This window comes from Rhinatrema bivittatum, chromosome 11 (assembly GCF_901001135.1).
Source record: "Rhinatrema bivittatum chromosome 11, aRhiBiv1.1, whole genome shotgun sequence".
In the NCBI taxonomy this organism is placed as follows: Eukaryota; Metazoa; Chordata; class Amphibia; order Gymnophiona; family Rhinatrematidae; genus Rhinatrema; species Rhinatrema bivittatum.
The window spans coordinates 16,368,225-16,392,147 of NC_042625.1; the positions used below are offsets into that span (position 1 = coordinate 16,368,225).

General features: G+C 45.1%; 1 protein-coding gene and 1 long non-coding RNA gene across 4 annotated transcripts; one reads left to right on the top strand and one right to left on the bottom strand.

The window, feature by feature from the left end:
• Positions 1-1,923: 1,923 nt before the first annotated feature.
• ASPHD2 (aspartate beta-hydroxylase domain containing 2) lies at positions 1,924-19,950 on the bottom strand. 3 transcript variants are annotated; one of them, XM_029571141.1, is made up of 6 exons: positions 19,537-19,950; positions 17,893-18,108; positions 16,874-16,960; positions 11,647-12,786; positions 4,684-4,797; positions 1,924-3,139 (listed from the first exon to the last, which is right to left on the bottom strand). In XM_029571141.1, the coding sequence occupies exons 4-6, from the start codon at positions 12,530-12,532 to the stop codon at positions 3,030-3,032; spliced, it is 1,110 nt and encodes a 369-aa protein (XP_029427001.1). In that variant the 5' UTR covers positions 12,533-12,786; positions 16,874-16,960; positions 17,893-18,108; positions 19,537-19,950; the 3' UTR covers positions 1,924-3,029. The 3 variants fall into 3 exon arrangements, with proteins under 3 accessions (XP_029427001.1, XP_029427003.1, XP_029427002.1); XM_029571143.1 differs by lacking the exon at positions 17,893-18,108; XM_029571142.1 differs by lacking the exons at positions 16,874-16,960; positions 17,893-18,108.
• On the top strand, positions 19,772-22,602 carry LOC115073030. Its single transcript, XR_003851920.1, has 2 exons — positions 19,772-20,166; positions 22,050-22,602. It is a non-coding gene; the product is annotated as an uncharacterized LOC115073030 (long non-coding RNA).
• Positions 22,603-23,923: the final 1,321 nt, after the last annotated feature.

Consider the following 23,923-nt stretch of genomic DNA (forward strand, 5'->3'; position numbering starts at 1 on the left):
CGGAATTACGCAGGTACGTCTGCAACAACCCAAGCAACTGAAACTTTCCCCCACCATGCACGTCATCCAACTATCGTGCAGGGCGTCCCAAACTGGGGCTTGGAACCCCAGATGCAGTCGCTCTATGGGTGCCAGCAGCATTATTAGGGGCCTTTGAATCAGCAATTGCCCTTGCATGAGCGGGGGAGACTTCCACTGCTCCTACCCAAGAGAAAACCGTTACCCGTTATCAGCCTGTCCTCTCTTCCCATCAGCCGTCATCCACCTTTGGTCTGGGGGCAGAAAGGAGAATACGTTGACCTTTGCCAGGGGGATGGTTGGATGAGATAGAGAGGGTGAATGACAGAAGATGAACTGGGAATATAAGAGAGATGCTGGGGGGGGGGGGGGGTGTGAGGTGAGGCTGGGAAGGGTTAGAAGAAGGGCTTTGGAGGAGAGGGGCAGCTGGGGTGATAGTTAAAGGGCTGGAGGGGATGAGAGAATGGATCGGGGATCTGCTGCTCAGGGGAGAGGGTTGGATGGGGTAAAGGCTGAGAGAAAGGACTGACTGCAGAGGGGGAGGCTGGGATAGGGGAGCACCTGGAAGATGGAGAGGGTGGGAGTGGAGGGAGTGTTCCCCGGCTAATTTGCTTTGGTCATCCTCTGGGGTCCTGTGAATTTTCAAGCGCTAAAATGGGGTCAGAGTGGCAAAACGTTAGGGAAGCCCTGGCCTAGGCACTAGTAGAGCTCCCAAGAATAAAATAGGGGCATGCACTAAACATTTTTTCATGTCAACACTTTTTTTTTCATTCCATTTGTTGTTTTGTCTAAAGTGAAACAGAAAAAAGATAAAATAAAATGTAGGGGGTCGGTCCAGCCCTTCTTCTCTGCTGCTGCCACAGCCCCTAAGAGCAAACTCCCCAACCACTTCTCACAGCAAGGGCTCCCCGGGGCGGTCACTCCTGTCCCCTCAGCACTCAGTTTTCACAATTGCAACAGCCGCTCATGAGGCAGGCGCCATGGTGTTGTAAATATACTTCCTCATGGCCAAAAGGTGCCCACCCCAGGGGGTACTGGTGCCATTTTGAAAGCGATAGACCTGCCCCGGTGGGAGCGGCTGAGGATCACACCTCCCCCTTAGATGCTGCTCCATTTTAAAACAAAATTGTTTGCTGTTTTCAGCATTAAATGGTAAATTGTGTTACAACCAAAAGCACATTGCTAAAAGTGAATGAAAAATAAAATAAAAGTACAGGGGGAGACATGATACTTTCTGAAAAGCCTTAAAGCTTTTTCACCTTCTAAACCTTTCCCAGAACACAGACCGGCGAGCATAACCCGCACCCTGTGTCAGGGCTTCCTAAGCCTGGTCTGGGCACCCCCACCGCTGGGTGGCTTTTCAGAATATGCACGAGATAAATCTGCATAGACTGAGGCTCCATGAGATGCAAATGTATCTCATGCATATTCATGTTGGCTATCCTGGGGTAAGCGCTGGTATAAATAATTGGAAACACCGGCTTGTGCTCGGTTTCTGGGACCACGCCTCAGCTACAAAGCCCCGGGAAGTGAGAGAAAGAGCCATCATCAAGCCTGCCCCTGCTGTTGGGATACAGCTACCAAATTATGAACCAAAGAGCCTGGTTTCAAAAGAGGGCTCCACCCTGATTTAAGGCACCCTCAAATGGCTAACTATAGGTGCTTGGACTTCCTAAATTCATTAGCCCACCCTGCTCCCTCTCACATCAGGCATCTCATGGGCTAAGGCACAGAGCCCGTGAAAATGTGTAATTCTGAACAGCAGCCTCAAACTAAAAAACCCAACCTTGTTTGGTGCTTTAAATCTCCATTCCATGATAAGCGTGTCGTGAGAGGGAACAGCTCTTGTGGGAGCTGCACCCTTTGCGTGTTCTCGTCCCGAAGAAGCCAGCAGCTAAGAGCGGGAACTTGCCTGTACGGTTTTATTACAGACCAAACCTCAACCAGTTGCACTGGCCAACTGCAACACAAGTGAACAAATTCCTTTTCCTACATGACACAAAAACAGACATCTTTAGATCTGGAGTTTCAACACGCGAGGGTAACAAAGGTGGTTTTGTTCCTTTTTTTCTGCAAAAAAAGGGGGAGGCAGGGGGGAGAAACAAACTTTGGTCAGAATCCAAGCTTGAGAAGAATCCTTAGATGGGGAGGTCTACCCTTGCTGAGCCCTTATTACGTACTGTCCTCTTTTGTTCATCGCGTTACTCCTTTTCACTCGACATTTAATTAAAAGACCTAAAGATAGAATTCCTTTTGTAACAATGCTGCCAAAAGCAGGCGGTGTAGAAAGCCAGACCTGTGATTAATATCTTCTGTAGGCAACCCACCCTCCCCAGCATTAGTGAGAGCAGCTGCCCGTGCCACAGGGAAGCCACAGTCCGTCTCCGAGAGCTCCGCGCTGGGGTGCGAGTGCAGGGTCAACTCTTCCATCCCGGAGGCTGCCACTGTGCGCAGGCCGTTGGCTGGTAAGAGTCCGCATAACCTCTCCCCACCTGCAACGCGACCCAAGCAAGACAACTTGCTTCTGGGGGACTGCGGGGGGGGGGGGGGGGGGGGGGGGTTGGGCGGGATAAGTCTTGAGATAAGAGTTGTAAAAAGTTCTCCACGATGTAACTGTAAACACAGCGACAAAGCACTTTACACTGTTCAGATCCCAGTCAGGGATTTGCTTTTTCAAGATGAGCACAAGAAGAAGTTTAAGATTACAATCAAACAACTTTTTTTTAAAATTGTTAACTTTTTAGTTAAACACTGCAAAAATACAGTAGCCAAAAAATGCATACTAAGGTGACGCTGCATTCTATCACAGAATGAAAATAAGTGCATTTCTTTCTTAAAAAAAAAAAAAAAAATCATTGGCAAGCCAATGGTTAAGTAAACACAGTTTGCATCTACAGTAACGAAAATGAAAGGAAGGTGTGCTATGGGAAAGCTTTTGTCAAGGAGAGTCTCCACAAATGGAAACTATAGGAAGGAGCCACAGATTGCCATGCCGCCCGACGCCAGCAGAATCACCGTCCCGGAGCAAAGATGAAATCCAGAGCCTGGCGCTCTGCCGCTGCCACGTTTGGGTGCCACAAGTCAACCATGAAGACTGCTCGAGGCCCTTCATCTGCCGAACCTAAGCAACAGAGAAAAAAAAAAAAAAGACAGTGAAGTGACAGCCAAAGGCCCACTGACCCTCGCCATCCTCCTCAGCGGCAGAGTAATTGGTGCCAGCCTGCCTGTACGATGTAATAAATATGCCTCCGAGCTCCCTGTCACACAGTAAATGACAACAGACAAAGCTGAGATTGGCTCATCTCATCTGCCCAGTTGAACGTCTTCCACTTGGGATTGCATTTGGGCACCTACCCGGGACCAGTTTCATTTCCTCACCCCACATGCTATTTACCTGACCTCTCAGCCCTTTTCCAACCACTGCCACCCCCCCCCCCCCCCCGTAGCCGTTCCAGCCCGCCCAAAAGAGTGCTGGCCTTCATCGCCTCCTCTGGTAGGCCATTTCAGGTCTCGTCATTGTCACCTTTCTTAATCCAGCACCCAGCATCCCTTCCCCCATCTTACTGCCCAGTTCTGGAATGATTCCCACAGCCACTAAAATCAGCAAACACCCAGCCAGAAAGCTGCCCGCCCTAGGGCCAGCCACATCTTCCCCTTCTGAAAGAGCAGGAGGCCTCTCCTCCGTCAGTGCTGGGGTGGCAGCGCTCAGACTGAGCAGCTCCTTTATGGAGGAATTTCCAATTAACCGATGGAACTCTGGCTAAAAAGTGCCCACGACGACAAAGCCAGGAGATCCGAGACGCTTCCTCGCCGATTTGGGAACAGCTTTCTTCTTATGTAGGCTGGGTATATCAGAGGCTTGTTTAGTTCTCTAAGGAACGGAGTTCCCACTGTGAGCTAATTGGCCGTGTTAATACAGACTTTTGCTTAGAAAACAATGTGAAATCTTATGCTGGAACAATTAGGGATCCCGTTAAGCTACGACACTTCCATTCGTTTGCTTGCTACTTAGGCTCTTTTTGGCTACGCTCTGAATTATAAACAGAGGATGGTCCCTTCGTCAGCAGAGACTGCAAACCTGTGGCGGGTGGGGGAATTATCACCCTGCCGACCAGCCCCACTGGGGACACAAAACTATTTGGCCAAAGTAGAAGGATGAAGTCCCTCGTTAAAAACATAACCCTTCAATATTTTGTACAGTGCACGCGCAGAATATGCCACTAGAGCCTATGATTTTAAATATAATCTACTAATTAAACAGGCATTTGTTTTGACGAGTGCCATCTTGGATTGAGGTCAATAGAATACGGATGCCAAGTTTTGGACACCCGCGCAGCTTTGAGCACGCAGTGAAGTCATCTCCTGGGAAGGTAAACTCATCACTATTTGCACAGCAGCTAAACTGTGATCTAAACAAACATTTTTCTAACCAATCCGATGTCTTTCAAGCTAATACACTATTAAGAGGGAGGGCTGTGTGTTTTCCATACGCTACGGTTCAGAGGCACTCAACCTCGGTCTGAAGGCCACAACAAATCTTTTTTTTCAGATAACCAAGTCATGCTAATTAACCTGCCTCTAGGAGCAAATGTGCAGCTATGCCCGAAGAATGTTCCTTTGGAATCTCCCAAAAATCAGGACTGCTTGCGGTCCTCAAGGACTTACCTTCGTGGAAAGCAGTGTGCAGGAAGGAATCATCAAACAGAAGACACCGTCCTTCTGCCCAGCACTGTGGCTCGCCACCAACCACCAGTTCACAGCTACTGGGAGTCTTCAGACCTTCAGTTGTAAAACATGCAGAGAAAAATCAGCTTATCACACAGCAGGTCAGTGGAAAAAAAAGAGGCATTTAGGCCTTAGGAATGGAGACGGGACATCAGAGGGAAGCTTACCCTTCATGCATCCTGCCAATGCAGAACGGTGGAAAAAATACCAAACTATAGTTATACATAGACCACAGCCTTTTTTTCAACTCATTTTTCCAATCAGAACACTGGAGCAGCCCATTGGACAAGGAGGCAGATCTGTTCAAGAAAGGAATATAGCACCATACATAGCAGATGACAGCAGATAAGGACCAGCCGACCCAGGCTGCCAGGTTGTTTCCATTTACACTACTCTAGCTTAGGATCTCTCGCAGCTGTTAGCTGTACAAGCTTGACCGCCTGCAGGATATCACGCCTTCTCCAAGTCAGCTTTTTTGTTTTTTTTTAAATCAGCATTTCATATCCTGCCTTTTCCTGAAGTTGCTCTCAAGGTAGATTACAATCAGAATTTGTAATTAAATGAGGCACTGGAAAATAGCACAGGAAACCCATTTGTGAATAGTTTCAAGACCCAGTGGTGAATAACGAAGTCCCTTGTTGGGAGTTCAGGAAGTTGGGGGCCAAAAGATGGGGGTCTTAGGGAAAAGGCTGGCTGACCCTCTGCCTCGCTGTAGGTGTGCATTCACCTTCTAGGCTTTTAAACCAACAGCAAATCAGCCACCGACCCCCATTTCTTTTACCCAACCTCTCAACCTTATTCTTACCACTGCGCTGTCTGCCTGTCCTAAGCAGGTTTAAATTCTGTTACAGAATCTAACCAGCTCTTAGTAAAGCAGCATTCCCTCACGTTTCCTCAAGTCAGCTTCAATATTTACCCTTGCAAACAAGCAAGCACGTAACCTGATTGGCTTGAACATCCCTGCCAAAACTGTAATAAGAACAGCTAAACCCCAGCAGATGGTGGTCAGCAGATCAGAAAAAAAAGGAGTTTCTGCAAAGCTTGCTCTTCCTCTCAACACCACGTGATGCGTCGTTATCCTAAAGCTGAATGCAACACTTCGGGTAAAACGGAGCCGTTTCATATTCCTGCTTCCTTACAGCACAGAACATTTTACAGGAAACCGCGGGGCAAAACAAGACAAAGGTGACCTTGCTGACGAGGTCTAAGATCAGCAGAACAGTCAGTCAGCTCGTTGGCCATCCGACTGGCTGAAACGTTACTCCCCGCTACCAATGCACTGCTTCATTCACTTCCTGGGTCAGAACGCCGTCGACAAATGCCATCAACTACAAAGCAGAACAAAGATGCTTGCCTTCTATTCTAGGTCTCTCGCGCTTCATCAGACCAAAATCTCCAAACATGCAGAGGGCTATGTATCTATTTATTTCTAATCTGCTTTTCCGCACTTCAGAGCAGATCACATTCAGGAACTGTGGGTATTTCCCATCTAAATTTGTACCTGAGGGTAAAGTGACAACCTGATAGGAGGGTGGCCAGCTCACTTTCTGAAAGCCATACAAAATACATTGTAGCGGACGATAGTCTGGTGCTTAGTGGTGGAAAACGTACATGCTGGCGACATTGATTTGTGCTGGAGTAGTAATCCATTCAGACATGGTGAAACTATGGAAAACAGTGGCTCTCTACCCCGTCCTCAGCAGGGTGGTTTTCAGGCCACCCACAATGAATATTTTTCTATTTCCTTTTTTTTTTTATACCGACATTCCTCTCAATTGAGATATCACACCGGTTTACATTCAGGTATTTCTCTATCCCCAGAGGGCATACAATCTAAGTTTTTGTACCTGAGGCAATGTAGGGTAAAGTGACTTGCCCAAAGTCACAAGGAGCAACAGCAGGACTTGAACCCTGGTCTCCTGGTTCATAGTCCACTGCTCTAACCACTAGGCTATTCCTCCTCCCTATGCATGAGACATTTGCATACCTTGCATACAAGAATCATAGAAACACAATAAATGACAAAAGGCATGGCTCATCCAGTCTGCCCACTTGCACATTAGTTCATGCTGAAAATAAGAACATAAGAAATTGCCATGCTGGGTCAGACTAAGGGTCCATCAAGCCCAGCATCCTGTTTCCAACAGAGGCCAAAACCAGGCCACAAGAACCTGGCAAGTACCCAAAAACTAAGAAGATCCCATCTACTGATGCAATTAATAGCAGTGGCTATTCCCTAAGTAAACTTGATTAATAGCAGTTAATGGACTTCTCCTCCAAGAACTTATCCAAACCTTTTTTGAACCCAGCTACACTAACTGCACTAACCACATCCTCTGGCAACAAATTCCAGAGCTTAATTGTGCATTGAGTGAAAAAGAATTTTCTCCGATTAGTCTTAAATGTGCTACTTGCTAACTTCATGGAGTGCCCCCTAGTCCTTCTATTATTCGAAAGTGAAAATAACCGAGTCACATCTACTCTTTCAAGACCTCTCATGATCTTAAAGACCTCTATCATTTCCCCCCTCAGCAGTCTCTTCTCCAAGCTGAACAGCCCTAACCTCTTCAGCCTTTCCTCATAGGGGAGCTGTTCCATCCCCTTTATCATTTTGGTTGCCCTTCTCTGTACCTTCTCCATCGCAACTATATCTTTTTTGAGATGCGGCGACCAGAATTGTACACAGTATTCAAGGTGTGGTCTCACCACAGAGCGATATAGAGGCATTATGACATTTTCCGTTCTATAAACCATTTTCCGTTCTATTAACCATTCTATTACCCATGCTGGGTAAATATGCATAGAAAATTTCCAAATGCAATTGGACAGCAGCTCCCTCCTTGCTCCTATCCTCTACCTGGCCTCTCAACCCTCTTTCCATATCCCTCCCATGCATGCCCAAAATCTTTTATAGCAATGGCCTACCCTAGTGTGCTCTCGGAGCTCTGATGAAATCATGCTACTGCTCGTCAGGATTGTACTGCAGCAATGCTGCATGCAAATCTCTCTTGCATGTTCATTACGCATAGCTTGAAAACCTGGGCCTAAGGCCTGAATTTGAGAACCACCGATGTAAATGAAGACAGGATCTGCCTGTGGACAAAGAAATAGATTGCAAAGCTGAGAAACAGTGCTATGATGTAGAAGATTCCTCTATCAATACTGCCAACCAAAGGTCCTGTCCTCATGAGACTATTTGGGCCGAGTTCTGGTCCTCAGCTACTCATCTCAATGCAGTCTGGCACTTTGTGGCTTACAGGAGACACTGGGGATGCTGGGCTGCCTCGCTTTAGTCTCTTCATGACAATTTGACAGGCATCACTGCAGTTTCTCAGTCATATTGACCTCAAAACAAGTCCACGGCCATGCCAGCCACAATCTGGGGGACACGAGCAGCACTTCCTCAAAATGTACCAAAGTATATTTTATAGGAAATGAAAGACAAAGATTAAATGTCAAAACGGAGATGCTACAAAAGAATGTAAAACAAAAGAAAACATTTTCTGTGGTACCTCTGCTATAAGGGACTGAAAACCTCAGGTGAAACCAAGTGCTGTTCATTAAACCAGAGAGGATACTGCCTGCCAGAAAATGCCGTCACTGGTTCTATAAACTAAAATATTTATTTCATGGTTTATGTTGTTTCATTCGATGTTTTAAAGCAGTTATTAATATTACAAAAAGCGAATGCAGGGAGACAGAGCATTTCTAAGGGACTGAGGGAGGTGCAGCTGGCTATGAGCTGGCCCAGAGTCATCCAGTTACTCTCCATTAGGCCTGCACACGGACACCACGATAACCTAAAGCGCTGGTGGGCAAGGTGCGACAGTGACAGCCACTGCAGGGGCGATTCCTGCTCGAGGGCCCTAAGAGTTGCATGCTCTCAGGAGACATTTGTAGCAAATCACCTGGACCGGATGGTATGCATCCTAGGGTACTGAAGGAACTCAAAAATGAAATTTCTGATCTATTGGTTATAATTTGTAACCTATCATTAAAATCATCCATTGTACCTGAAGACTGGAGGGTGGCCAATGTAACCACAATATTTAAAAAGGGCTACAGGGGCGATCCGGGTAACTATAGACCAGTGAGCCTGACTTCAATGCCAGGAAAAATAGTGGAAACTATTCTAAAGATCAAAATCGTAGAGCATATAGAAAGACATGGTTTAATGGGACACAGTCAACATGGATTTACCCAAGGGAAGTCTTGCCTAACAAATCTGCTTCATTTTTTTGAAGGGGTTAATAAACATGTGGATAGAGGTGAACTAGTAGATGTAGTGTATTTGGATTTTCAGAAGGCATTTGACAAAGTCCCTCATGAGAGGCTTCTAAGAAAATTAAAAAGTCATGGGATAGGAGGCGATGTCCTTTCATGGATTACAAACTGGTTAAAAGACAGGAAACAGAGAGTAGGATTAAATGGTCAATTTTCTCAGTGGAAAAGGGTAAACGGAGTGCCTCAGGGATCTGTACTTGGACCGGTGCTTTTCAATATATATATATATATATATATATATATATATATATATATATATATATAAAAATGATCTGGAAAGGAATACGACGAATGAGGTTATCAAATTTGCAGATGATACAAAATTATTCAGAGTAGTTAAATCACAAGCGGATTGTGATACATTACAGGAGGACTTTGCAAGACTGGAAGATTGGGCATCCAAATGGCAGATGAAATTTAATGTGGACAAGTGCAAGGTGTTGCATATAGGGAAAAATTACCCTTGCTGTAGTTACACGATGTTAGGTTCCATATTAGGAACTACCACCCAGGAAAAAGATCTAGGCATCATAGTGAATAATACTTTAAAATCGTCGGCTCAGTGTGCTGCGGCAGTCAAAAAAGCAAACAGAATGTTAGGAATTATTAGGAAGAGAATAGTTAATAAAATGGAAAATGTCATAATGCCTTTGTATCGCTCCGTGGTGAGACCGCACCTTGAATACTGTGTACAATTCTGGTCATCGCATCTCAAAAAAAGATATAATTGCGATGGAGAAGGTACAGAGAAAGGCTACCAAAATGATAAAGGGGATGGAACAGCTCCCCTAGGAGGAAAGGCTGAAGAGGTTAGGGCTGTTCAGTTTGGAGAAGAGATGGCTGAGGGGGGATATGATAGAAGTCTTTAAGATCATGAGAGGTCTTGAATGAGTAGATGTGAATCTGTTATTTATACTTTCGAATAATAGAAGGACTAGGGGGCATTCCATGAAGTTAGCAAGTAGCACATTTAAGACTAATCGGAGAAAATTCTTTCACTCAATGCACAATAAAGCTTTGGAATTTGTTGCCAGAGGATGTGGTTAGTGCAGTTAGTGTAGCTGGGTTCAAAAAAGGTTTGGATAAGTTCTTGGAGGAGAAGTCCATTAACTGTTATTAATCAAGTTTACTTAGGGAATATCCACTGCTATTAATTGCATCAGTAGCATGGGATCTTCTTGGTGTTTTGGTAATTGCCAGGTTCTTGTGGCCTGGTTTGGCCTCTGTTGGAAACAGGATGCTGGGCTTGATGGACCCTTGGTCTGACCCAGCATGGCAGTTTCTTATGTCCTTATGCTCCAGTCTTTGGGATTGCCTGATCAGTTATGGGGAATGGAAAACAGCAGGAGTAGGAGAGAGGGAAGAAAAAGCAAGGTTTGACCCAATCTAAAAAGCTTTTCAGATGCTGTAATGTGGGCAAGGCAGGAGGAACTTTCTTTCATTACAAACCAAGGCAGAAGCCCCCCTCTGGTCCCAGCTCCGTTCAGGGCCAGATTTAGGAACAGAGGTGCCTAGGGTGCCGGATTCTGAAGGTGCCTCTGCTGTGCCCTGAATTCCCCTCCTCTGCTTATGGGCACCATAAACTGAAATCTTCCGCCCAATGGACAAGACACAGCTCCTATACAGTCACCGCATGGAGACAGAGTGAATCCGCAAAACATGGCAGAACTTAAGCTGAAAATCACGTTGGCTGGACTCACAGGTTTAAGCTTTAGCCATACTCAGGAAGAAAACACTGTCGCTTAGCATAAAAGCAAGGATATTCCAGCAGCTTTGGACTTACTTGGGACCTGGTTACAGCCAGAGCAGAATGGAATGACGACCGACAAGCACGCTAGTCTATAAGTCTATTTTTGTTTTTGGCTTTTGCAGGCAATCGCACTGAAGTCAAAGGTGACTCACGGGTGGTATAAACGGGCTGTATGACTAAGGAGAAAATTACAGACAGAAAGCATCTTTTTCTCTGTTAAGTGGTCCCCTCTATGTGTAAAAAATTATTTGCATTCACTTCTCACCTAACTGCCGCAGCGCTCTAATAAGTCACAGCAGGAATAAAAATATAACCTACAAATTACCATAAAAGCAAAGAAAAAAAAATTAAATATGTATAGAGAATAATGAGGTAAGAACAGAGAAATAAGAAAAGCAAGCAGCTCAGCTAATCAGCTGGTAACAGCAAAAAAAAAAAATAGATGATACTCCTATTTTGTTCTGATTTCTATTTATGCCCGAGAATAGTATTTTGGATATGCCACTGAGGTTTCTCATGGTGAACGGTGAATGGTAGCTTCATATTTAGACCCATAGTGGTAGGTGAAAGAAATTGGAAGAGCTTTCAAAAATATTTCATGCAACACAGAGAGCCAAATGTAAGTGCAGAAGGAAAACAGTTTTATAAAACTACCTACCTTTTATGCCCCAAAGTGACCAGAATGACAGTATATTTGCACAAATAGGAAAGGAGAACAGGGAGTAAAATCAGAGATAGGGGAAGAGTCAAGAAAGAAGTTAAAAAGAGAGAGAGAAAGAGAGAGACAGGTACCTAGCACTGCTGTCTGAAATGAGCGCTTTTATAAAGGAGAGAAAACCTGCACAGAACAGTTACGGCTCTTTACGTACCTAAGTGGCATCGTATCCGGATGTTGGTAGGCCCATAATGTTCTGTGATAACAGTTCCAGGGCTCAGCATGGAGATGCAAGCATTCCCAAAGACATTGTTGCCTACAAAGGTGCGAAGGCTCCCCAGTAAACGGTACGTCCGTGGGCATTTCCTGCAGTTGCCGGGAATGACCGTGCCCTGATTCACCAGGTAAAAGGTGAACCATTCCCCGCTGGGGGTGCTGTTTATCTTCCAGCCATGAGGAAGACTGCAGTTTGAGAAAGCCTTATAGAGGGCTTTGAATTCGCCCAGGATGGTCTGGAAGTTGCGCTCCAGTAGCTCAACGTCGTGCTTCTGAGCTTCTCGGCAAAAATAGGGCGTGGTCGGCAGGTCAGGCAGAAAGAAGACTTCAGGTTTCTGTATGGACGGACGGCTGTTCAAGTAGCGGCCTTGCTCGCGAATCCCCTTATGGATCCTGCCCATCCCAGACCAGGAGTACCTCTTGGCATATTCCTGCAAATTATGATACAGTTTTTGGTTAAGCCCCTCATTGTGGGTACAGCGCACGCATTCGGACGAGTGGCAGTACGCATACCCGTTCTGCAGCCCATTGGCATCGGCGCCCTGCATGATGGAGTTCACAGTGACGTAAGAACGGGGAGGTTCCCTGCCCACGTGGTAGCAGTACCACACAAACAACACCAAGAGGCAAGCAATAGTAGTAAGTGCAATGGTGTCACAGTCACGGACAGAGTGGATGCCTGTGGCTATGAAATCCCGAAGTCCGTCCAGCGACCACCTCCAGTCCATCAACCACTCTGCTGACATTTTTGCACGGCTGCTGTTAGACGTGTACGGCAAGGCAAGGTGACGAGTCCTCGAGCCTTTCACGGGCACCCACACCATGCAGGTTAGTAACGATGAGGCGGCAAGGGTTTGCAACAGGAAAGCAGAATCCTGGGCATTGCTTTAGAGCACCTAAGCGCAGCATTACCAGCCAGCAAGCCTTCAATGTTCTCGTCTGCCTCCTTGCTGGTGCATGTGACCATACTGACTGCTCCCGGCCACCTTACGGGCTGCTTTCACAACTTGTCACCTGGTGCGCTTGCTGCTTGCTGCTGCTGCTCTTCAGGGCTTAGTCATTCTGCAACCACCAGGATCTGGGAAGAGAACGCAAATAAATGAGAGAGACTTCTATTTGCTGTTTCCGTATCAGGCGTACAAGACTGTCTACTTGCTGATTCATAACAAAGGTGGTTACCAGGCTCTGATCTGACTTTGGTGCAAACACAGCAAGGGAAGCAAGATGTGAACAGCTTTCTCTGTAATTTTATTTGTGAAATGTTGTTTGTACTCATCGTGAAGCATGCCCGGTGGACAGATTCCTTCCCTAACTGCCCCGCCTGCAACCTCCACCATGTTCCGGAGGGACCACACCAAGGTGGGTGAGAGGGTAGATCAGCCTCCCCGGTCATGCAATCCTTGCCTCCTCTGATGGCACAGCTAGGATGTGAAATGAGTTCATTAGCCCACTGTCAGGTAAGGATAGTGAGAACAGATCCCCCTGTGTTCCTGTCACTCTAAAGACCAGGGTTTCCCAAACCTGCCCTGATGACCCCCCCCAGGGTTTTCAGGATATTCATCAATAATATGCATGCACCGAAGCCCCAGCAGATGCAAATTTCTCAAATATTTGTTAGGGATCTCCTAAAAACCCAATTGGCTGCAGAGTCCCCAGAACAGGCTTGGGAAGCTCTGCTATGGGCACTGGTTCATACATTTTACTTTACTGCTCTCTCAAAGACAAGAAATGTTACCCAGACAGCTTTCAGACTCCCCCCCCCAATCTAGGGCCCACTTCGGAACTACAACAAAAAAAAACAAAAAACAACAACAGGATCACCATCAATAAAGTCAAACAAATGTAAATTCTCCATCAAAGGTCACAGGTTTACAATACCTGAAATAAAATGCCATTTCCCCTTGTACTTTTGTTTTTCATGGTGGCATGGAACATCAAAATAAACGGTGGCTTCTCCCTTAACCCAGCTGCAAACTGCAGTTCCGAAACTTCCACAGACTGGTTACCACTGCTCTACTTCCCTACTCCTCCATATGGCACTGTGCAAGTGAGTGCCAGGTCACTCGTACACATCATCACCTTGGCTTAAGCATAGCTCCTTTCCATGCCAGAGAGATGGACATGTGGAGAACACAAGGAATGTGGAGGAGATGCAGATACGCAGACTATGCAATTTGCAAAGTACACCCCAACATTTCCTAAGAGTGCAAAAAGGTGGATTATAATATCGGACATCCAAATTTGGAGTCTGTGTATCCCCATACATTTTATACTGTTTTATCCAATGATCATGCAGATTTATTCATTTTCACATCAAGAAATCAAGTTGATTGCTACAAATCTATATGTTTTATATATAAAACAAACTGCTTGGTGCATCTCATGTGTGTACCTTTCCCTATGCCAAGACTCTGAAAGGCCAGTTCTGGTATGAAAACCACAACAAAAAACCACAATTAATTTCCTTTCAAAGGAGGCCATCAATGCCAATTAGAACTCATCTTCAATCTTCCTAAAGCACAGGCAGAGCTGCCCAAAAATTGTGCAAAGGATTTCAAGCAGGGTATTAAGGACGAGGTTGCGATATTCATCCGAGTTAACCTCAGTACTAGCAGAACTGTCACCTACCAAATGACACACACAGCCGTCATCTGAACTGGCAAACATGACAGCCTACAACTGTCTGGACCATATCCTGATATCTCCTAGCTTCCCACCAATCTGGTACTTCAAGGAATCGCACTGTTAGCAGGGAAGGAAGGAAAAGCTTGCCTTATTATTTTACTTCCCCAAACTCCCTACACACACACCCCCACCCCTGCTAATCCTTTTTTAGGAGGGTCAGAGTAATGTAATAAGCATTTCTCCATCTGCGACAGCCTACGCATGCATTTCAACAGAGAATTAAGTAAGGACCTAGCTCTCCGACACCAGTCAGCCTCGACAAGAAAAGCCAGGCGGAGTTTCCACTCCATGCTTAGACTTCCAGTCCGGTTTGTTTTGTGCAAGGTTACAATGGCTTAAAATAAACAATGATAGTAGCCAGTAAAGAGCTCCAGGTCCATTCAGTCTTACCCATTCTTCCCACCTACTGCAGAATCTACTTGCGATCTGGCTGTACTCCCGAAGGTTAAGAAAACAAGGACCAGATCTCTGGTCTAAGTCAGGTGGCAGCAGCCTTTATTGGCCAAAGTAGCCCAGCACAAGGGTGGAGGACCGTGATGTCAAGGAGACAGGGCTTCAGGGCACCTGGCACTGGCTGGGCCTGTTCTGCCCTCAGCCCCAGTGTCTAATGCTGGTCCCGCACAGTGGCCAGATGGTGCTGTACGTGCCTCGTCTCAGCACAGTCCTGCGAGTGCCAGGGGCTAGGACCTGATGCTAGGATGTATGGAAAGACCAGCGTTGATGTCAGAAACAGTGCTATTGGTGAGATGCCCAGAACAAACATTGCCTAAGCAGTAATACAGGTTAGCATTGCTGTCTTGCACTCTCCATCCTCCCACCAGTTGGTATGATCAGGTAGCTCTGGGGAACTGCCCTCTGTCTAATAGCTGGAGAGGAACCCTTAGCGCAGCTCATGGCTGGCAGAGGACTGCCACAGTAGCTGCAGCCATCTATCCTCTCTTCATGGGCACGATTGCACTAAGTCTCCATGTTGTGACAGAAGGGGAATTCCCTACATTGCAGCACACGGTGAGAAGGCATCAACCACAGGGCCAGCTGTATAGGAATAGTTAAAGATTCCAATTACAGAGCAGTTTGAGCCACGTTTTGGCTAATTAAGATTATAATAAATGCTGAATGGGACTCAACGTATTCCTTATAGATCAGGAAGGAGGTACCTGGACCAAGTCAGAACTACCCAAACATGTCCTAGTACAGCCAGATGGGTTTTCAGGCTATCCAGAATGAATATGCACAAGGCTGAAAAAAATCCAGGAAGCCAAGTCAACCGGCTGCTTAAAATTTGAAAAGCAAAAAGAAAACAGCAAAAATATATTAAAAAAAAAAAAAAACCAAAACAAGAGTAAAATATGAAAAAAAAAAAAAAAATCCATAAAAAAAAAAAAAAGGCAAAACCCTAAAATGGAAAACATTTTGCCTCACTGCTAAAAATGTCTGGCTGGTGCTTACATTTTCTAAATATATTTATCTCTGCATGAGCTAAATCTGTATACAGTGCACTGGGTCTCCAATGATTGCAAATGTATCTCATGCACATTCCTGGTGGATATCATGGAATCTGACTGGGGAGCCCCGGAGTAAGCATCAGGAACGACACTGCAGAGCACCTGATCGGATCCTTGGCAGCTCCATTTGTGCTGTTTTCCAAAAAGAAGACTTGGAAAGCAGAGTCCAGGAGAAAATCAATTCCTTCTCCAAGAAGAGAACGGGCAGCTTCTGATCACAAAACAGGTGCTCGATGCTACAGCCGGAAAAATGCCGCACAAGAGGCACCGTTTAAAACAGAACACAAAAGTCATTATGGCCTATAACAGGTTTGTTAGTTGTGACTTATTTATAAATAGTTGTGACTTGAAACTCTTCCCAGGCAAAAATACTCCCAAGTTTACATTGTTGATTTGAAAAGTGATTTTAATAAATAATTTTAAAAAGCGGAGGATAAAACCCTTTGGAAACGTATGCGGGTACATCAGGATGTGCTCAGGAGCTAGTTAGAAATCCTGGCCCTCTGTCGCTCTCCTTGGAGGCAGAAGGGGAGAAATTGGAAGTCTCTGCTTAGGTACCTGTGATTTATTCTGAAACCTTGTACGAGCCACCTAGTCTAAATCGTGGCTAGCCAAGGCGTTTAATGTCACAGTGCCATGAAAACCTCAGAGCCACAGGCTATACCCGTATCTGTTCTTTGGAGCTTGCTAAAGTCTATGGGATGTATGTCACGTGCTCCAGCACACAACAAATGAAGGCCTAACAGACTAACACCACCACACACTTGACAGAACCAGGTCTTTGCATCATATAGCAGCAGCAGTAAAATACAAATAAATGATAAAGGGTGACAGACAAGTTGCAGGTGCTATTTTTTTCAAGTGGACTAATTTATCCAGACAACTTGTTTTATTAACTTCTATTTTTACTATCCAAATGCAGGAAGACTAGAATCACCTATATAAAAAGGTGCATAGCAACTGTGCAAATATTACCTATTCCTTTAATGTATCATTGATGGGAGAAAGTAAAGATGTCTTCTTCAGCTAGCCAATACGATATGCAGGGAAAGTGGAGGTTGTCTGGGGAGAGACCAAGAGATCATTCTTGCAACGAAAATGCTATATCCCCCATATCAAGCTTTCCCAGCTTCTGGCCTGAAAATGATAAAACTGAGAGGCCTTTAGAATGAGGCTCAGATAGGACGTGTTTCTGCTGTTCTAAGCATGGACCATGCATGCTACAGGTTAGTAATAATCACAGCAAGGAGAAACAGCAGGTCACCCAAAAGATTAGGGTGAGTTGGAAAACCTGCTATCAGCAAATTGTCTGTCAGCTGCACAAAACACTTCCTGAGCTATGTACTCTATTGTCACTGCAGAAATGGCATTACATAACATATCATGAGGAGGACAATTTACAGAAAAATCCCTATTACAAGAAAGCTGAGCACATCTTGATGTGCTAAATAATAATCCATGAGGACTAAACTAGTACAGCCCCTATACAAATATACACAGCACACTCCAGCAGGCTTTCAAGCTATAAAGTATATGCCATGTTAATATGCACTTCTAGACACCTTGTACTCAAGCAGGGGTTTCAGACGGAAAGTCTGAAGAGACAGGACAGACAGACAGAGGGAACTCTAAAGGGACTCTCAGAGGGGAACAATGTCTCAACGCAGAAAGAAAAAGTGAACAAGAGTTAGCTAGGGGATTGTAAAGCCAAAGGAACCGCAAGCACAAGGTTGCTGGGAAATGCAGTTTGGAGATCCTTGGCAGAGAACCAGTTAGGATGAAGGTAGCAGCCACAGAAAGGTGTGTTAAGTGGGAGATCACAAATGTATCATGTCATCAGTAGGAGAGTGCACTACTTTCCAGGAGAAAGGGCTCATGCAGGCTTTGAAGCAGAGATGCTGCAGCCTTTGATTAGAAATTTTGAATCTGGGAAGTATATTCTATATGGCCCTGGGGTACTGGGCTGGCCGACAGAGACGATCAATGTATCTTACCGAGGAGGTTCTGGTGTCTCAGAATAGGAAATTGAAGTGAAAACTGATGCATAGAATAAAGTTCTTGCTGCAAGTGGCTGGTTTGGAGCAATGTATTCCAGAAAACCATCAGCAGGTTGTGCAGGGCCAGGGTGGCAACTTGTGCCACATACAGACATTGCCCCAAATGTGCTGAACGCCAGCTCCAAATCTCACATCTGTCAGTGAGAGAAGTTTCTGCAGTGGAAATGAGATTAAACTTCATCTGATAATTTGTCTTCTGATTTTTCTTTGGATACAGAAAAATGGATTTCTTCTTACCAAGGCAGCTATTTCTCCACAGGCGATAAACCCCACTACAGTAATGCACTAACTTAGGGTGGAAACATGAGGGCTAGGGGAAGGATAAGGATAGGGAGAATCATGAATTTGATACTTTAATCCTGGAAACTGTATAATCCTCCCCTTAATCAGCAGATCCACCTGTTAACTCTGATAAGTGGGCAAGGTTTGTAAAACAAGACTGATATTTCCTGTCATGCTGCTTAGTTTTTACAGCAGGAGAGAATGAAACTAAAGCAAGAGAAGTGACCCATCCTGCCGAGGCTCTTCAAATCTGTGTATTTCTACTGTTGGCCCATGGCTGTGTCATCCTCCCCTAACCAAACCACTGCAGCACGATATTCCAGGCAGGGCTGCATCCTTAGGAGAGCAACTGCCCTGCACCCCAGGATGGTCTCATTCACAATGAGGGCCTGGAGCCATGCAAGCCTTCTAGGGCCCCGCTGTAACAGTTTTGTCCCAGCTCCCGCAGCCTCTAACGTCAGCCTTGACTCCCCACAACTCACGTTTTCATTTTTAGTATGCGTGACTAAATAAAGATGCACTTATGGTTTGTCCCCCCCCCCCCCATCCCATATCAGCCTGTCTGTGACACTGACAGGCCTAGCAGGCAGACAAAAGTAAAGCATAGCGTGCAGATGGAGCCACTGGCATGGCCGATGAGGAACTACAGTGGAGATAGAAAGAAAAAAAGTGGTTAGTGTGGCTCCCCAGCTAAAGACCTGGAGGCGCTGACGGTAATGCCACGCGGCATTTCTGCTGCCACCGCTGCCTGCCCCAATGTCTTTCCTCTGCCTGCAGACTGCGCTGTTTGCTGTGTCAGTGGCAATTAGAGCTTGGCTGGGGGAAGGGGGAGGTGACCATCCTGCCCACATCCCAGTCAACAACCCCAATATCCTCCAGTAACTGCTACAAACATTTGCTGGTCACGGAGTCGTAAAACGCACTCTTGTAAGTTGCCATGCAATTTTACATGTGTTAGTAAAAGGAGTGGAAAGGTCGCCAAAGCTCTAACGCTAGGTGAGGTCAGATGGCGTTAGGACAATCCCATGCATCGCTGGAGGATTCGCCAAGTCCCTCTTTTCAGCTCCCCCTTGCTCTTTGCCTTCAGGACGGGCCAGGTGTGTGGGCGATGATCCCAGCGGAGGCGGGGGGGGAGCCCTACTGCGGGGTGCAGTCACTGCTGTCCCGGTGACTGCGGGGAGGCAGATGAGGGCGGCGGGACCGGATATGGCAGTTCACGTGCAGAAGCTGCACCTGCTTCGCTTTCCGCCGGTTCAAGTGAACGTGCACGAGACTGCGGGAAAAAATCCTCTCACCAACCTGCTGCATCCTCCCCGGACAGCCCCCAGCCATCCTGCTTCTCTCCCGAGTGCGGTCCGGAGTCCCCCGCTGGCCAGGGGGCTGATGGGGATTTGTAGTTCCGGCAGCGAGGTCTTGCGCTTTACTCGCCCCAGCACCTGCCTCGTTGGAGACTTCTGCTCCGCTTTAATCCTGAAGGGAAACTCAATACGATGTAGACGTGAATTTCATCCTTTACAAAGGTTGTGGCCAGGACGCTGCAACCTAAACCCCCACATGGAGGACTACAACTCCCATGATGCACAGCAACAAGCCATGCAAGAGTTGAAAGAGAGCTGGGGAAAAAAGAGCCCCCCCCTCGGCCTCCGCGAGCACTGCCCCCTGCAGGGAGACGAGAGATTCCCGTTTCTGGAGAAGGGAGGAGAGGAGTTCAGTGAAGCAAGTCTGTAACTTGGTAGACGATATCAGATAAAGACCAAAATGTCCCAAGTCGGTATTAAAGCCGCCAGCCAGCAGAGCTGTCCCGATATTCGCCTGCTCGTCAACCCCTGAGACAATAAAATAGGTTCCGAATATTAAGCCCAAAGTTTCTGCTGAGCTGTGACGTGGAGAGATGGCCGCATCCCCCCACGTAAGCGGCCTGGCCTGAAGGTAATTGCCTGCTAATCCTTCCTTCAGGTTTATGGTTTATAAAGATAAATACATAAAATAATAGTAATGTTTTAATAGGGCTGGACAGTATCATTTGAAGTCGCGGAAAGCTCCTGCTTTTGGCTTGTATTATCTTACTGCCACTGAGCTCTGTGAAGCTAAACGCACAGCAAACCGATTTACCCGCTTCTTTTTTTTTTTTTCAAATTACAGTTTTATTGTTAACAAACATTTACAATCATTGCTTAAGCAAGAAAAACCAACACAGAAAGTAACTATAATAGATTGTCCCCAAACAGCATCTGAACGCATCAAAATCCAACTAACTTAAGTAAGCATACAAAAAGAATCCAGAGGACCCTCAAAATACAAATAAATACTATTTCCCTGTACGTACCCGGATCAGGCCAGACTGTGGGTTGAGCCTCCTTTCCAGCAGGTGGAGACAGACTAAAACTGAAAGGATAAGAACATGCCATACTGGGTCAGACCAAGGATCCATCAAGCCCAGCATCCTGTTTCCAACAGTGGCCAATCCAGGCCATAAGAACCTGGCAAGTACCCAAAAACTAAGTCTATTCCATGTTACCGTTGCTAGTAATAGCAGTGGCTATTATCTAAGTCAACTTAATTAATAGCAGGTAATGGACTTCTCCTCCAAGAACTTCTCAAATCCTTTTTTAAACACAGCTATACTAACTGCACTAACCACATCCTCTGGCAACAAATTCCAGAGTTTAATTGTGCATTGAGTGAAAAAGAACTTTCTCCGATTAGTTTTAAATGTGCCACATGCTAACTTCATGGAGTGCCCTCTAGTCTATTATCCGAAAGAGTAAAAAACCGATTCACATCTACCTGTTCTAGACCTCTCATGATTTTAAACCCCTCTATCATATCTCCCCTCAGCCGTCTCTTCTCCAAGCTGAAAAGTCCTAACCTCTTTAGTCTTTGCTCATAGGGGAGCTGTTCCATTCCCCTTATCATTTTGGTAGCCCTTCTCTGTACTTTCTCCATTGCAATTATATCTTTTTTGAGGTGCGGCGACCAGAATTGTACACAGTATTCAAGGTGCGGTCTCACCATGGAGTGATACAGAGGCATTATGACATTTTCCGTTTTATTCACCATTCCCTTTCTAATAATTCCCAACATTCTGTTTGCTTTTTTGACTGCCGCAGCACATTGAACTGATGATTTCAATGTGTTATCCACTATGACGCCTAGATCTCCAAAGAACTATCAGGTCATCTATGAATCCTTGGCAGTCTAAAAATCAAATACCCAGCCTTATACCTATCACCTATTTCCTTAGCCAACATTTGGCTCCGTAGCATTTACGTTATGTTATTAACCCCATATATCTGTATCCAAGTTCCTGCTACCTGTTCATTGTAAGACATTAACTTGTCAATGTTTCTGTTTAGAATGTAAACCGAATTGATCGGTAACTCTGTTATTGGAAAGTCGGTATATAAAAGTGCTAAATAAATAAATAAAAAATAAATAGATCTCTTTCTTGGGTAGTAGCACCTAATATGGAACCTAACATTGTGTAACTATAGCATGGGTTATTTTTCCCTATTATGCATCACCTTGCACTTATCCACATTAAATTTCATCTGCCATTTTGATGCCCAATTTTCCAGCCTCACAAGGTCTTCCTGCAATTTATCACAATCTGCTTTTGATTTAACTACTCTGAACAGTTTTGTAATCATCCGCAAATTTGATTACCTCACTTGTCGTATTTCTTTCCAGATCATTTATAAATATATTGAAAAGTAGGGTCCCAATACAGATCCCTGAGGCACTCCACTGCCCACTCCCTTCCACTGAGAAAATTGTCCATTTAATCCTACTCTCTGTTTCCTGTCTTTTAGCCAGTTTGTAATACATGAAAGGTCATCGCCACCTGTAAGGGAAACTGCAGAATCAGCTGCAGCACTGACATTCGGCCTGGAGAAAAGATGACCTGACCATCCATCCTTGAGTCTGGATTGTTTAGACTGGAACTGCTGGCAAGGATAGTGAGTAATCCTGTCCCACAAACACACAGATTAATTTGGCACGCACACTTGTTTACATTAGGCTATAAAGGATGAACAGCTATGGCTGAAAAACGGGGAGAGCGAGAAACCTGCTTTCACTTTGCTGGCATGCAAAGTGCTGCGTGTCCTTTGTAGACGTACAAAGTGACTGGACCCCTTTTGCCTGTGGTGGGCTCGCTCTCAGTCAGTCAGGCTGATGAAAAGGGTGTTGTGAGTATTGGCCGAAATGCAGTGCACGGATACAGATGTATATGCTTAGCAATATTTTTAATGCTTAAGAACTGTACATGCTTAGAACTGTATAATTTTAGTGCTTAGAACTGTATACCTTTAATACTTAGAATTGTTAAGATTGTATATCAATAAACATATTATTTTACTTTTACCTTATTCTTGCTTACCTGATTCCTTACACCAACTATCCCATGACTTTTTATTTTTCCTAGAAGCCTCTCATGAGGAACTTTATCAAATGCCTTCTGAAAATCCAAGTACACTACATCTACCGGTTCACCTTTATCCACATGTTTATTAACTCCTTCAAAAAAATGAAGCAGATTTGTGAGGCAAAACTTGCCTTGGGTAAAGCCATGCTGACTTTGTTCATTAAACCATGTCTTTCTATATGTTCTGTGATTTTGATGTTTAGAACACTTTCCACTATTTTTCCTGGCACTGAAGTCAGGCTAACCGGTCTGTAGTTTCCCGGATCACCCCTGGAGCCTTTTTTAAATATGGGGGTTACATTAGCTATCCTCCAGTCTTCAGGTACAATGGATGATTTTAATGATAGGTTACAAATTTTTACTAATAGGTCTGAAATTTCATTTTTTAGTTCCTTCAGAACTCTGGGGTGTATACCATCCGGTCCAGGTGATTTACTACTCTTCAGTTTGTCAATCAGGTCTACCACATCTTCTAGGTTCGCCGTGATTTGGTTCAGTCCATCTGAATCATTACCCATGAAAACCTTCTCCAGTACGGGTACCTCCCCAGCTTCCTCTTCAGTAAACACCGAAGCAAAGAAATCATTTAATCTTTCAGCGATGGCCTTATCTTCTCTAAGTGCCCCTTTAACCCCTCGATCATCTAACGGTCCAACTGACTCCCTCACAGGCTTTCTGCTTTGGATATATTTTAAAAAGTTTTTGCCTCTATGGCCAACTTCTTTTCAAATTCTCTCTTAGCCTGTCTTATCAATGTCTTACATTTAACTTGCCAACATTTATGCATTATCCTATTTTCTTCTGTTGGATCCTTCTTCCAATTTTGAATGAAGATCTTTTGGCTAAAATAGCTTCTTTCACCTCCCCTTTTAACCATGCCGGTAATCGTTTTGCCTTCTTTCCACTTTTCTTAATGTGTGGAATACATCTGGATTGTGCTCCTAGAATGGTATTTTTTAACAATGACCATGCCTCTTGCACACTTTTTACTTTTGTAGCTGCTCCTTTCAGTTTTTTCCTAACTATTTTTCTCATTTTATCTGTTTCCCTTTTGAAAGTTTAGCACAAGAGCCATGGATTTGCTTACTGTCCCCCTTCCAGTCATTAAATCAAATTTGATCATATTATGATCACTATTGCCAAGCGGCCCCACCACCGTTACCTCTCTCACCAAATCCTGTTCTCCACTGGGAATTAGATCTAAAATTGCTCCCTCTCTCGTCGGTTCCTGAACCAATTGCTCCATAAAGCTATCATTTA

What these genes read in the sequence shown, in the direction of transcription:
- ASPHD2 (XM_029571142.1), bottom strand. Translation starts at nt 12,532, where the DNA reads ATGGTGTGGGTGCCCGTGAAAGGCTCGAGGACTCGTCACCTTGCCTTG. An exon ending in CCGGATACGATGCCACTTAG is followed by an intron (nt 4,798 to 11,646) that starts GTACGTAAAGAG and finishes TTACAACTGAAG; the next exon opens with GTCTGAAGACTCCCAGTAGC. An exon ending in GCACACTGCTTTCCACGAAG is followed by an intron (nt 3,140 to 4,683) that starts GTAAGTCCTTGA and finishes TCTGTTGCTTAG; the next exon opens with GTTCGGCAGATGAAGGGCCT.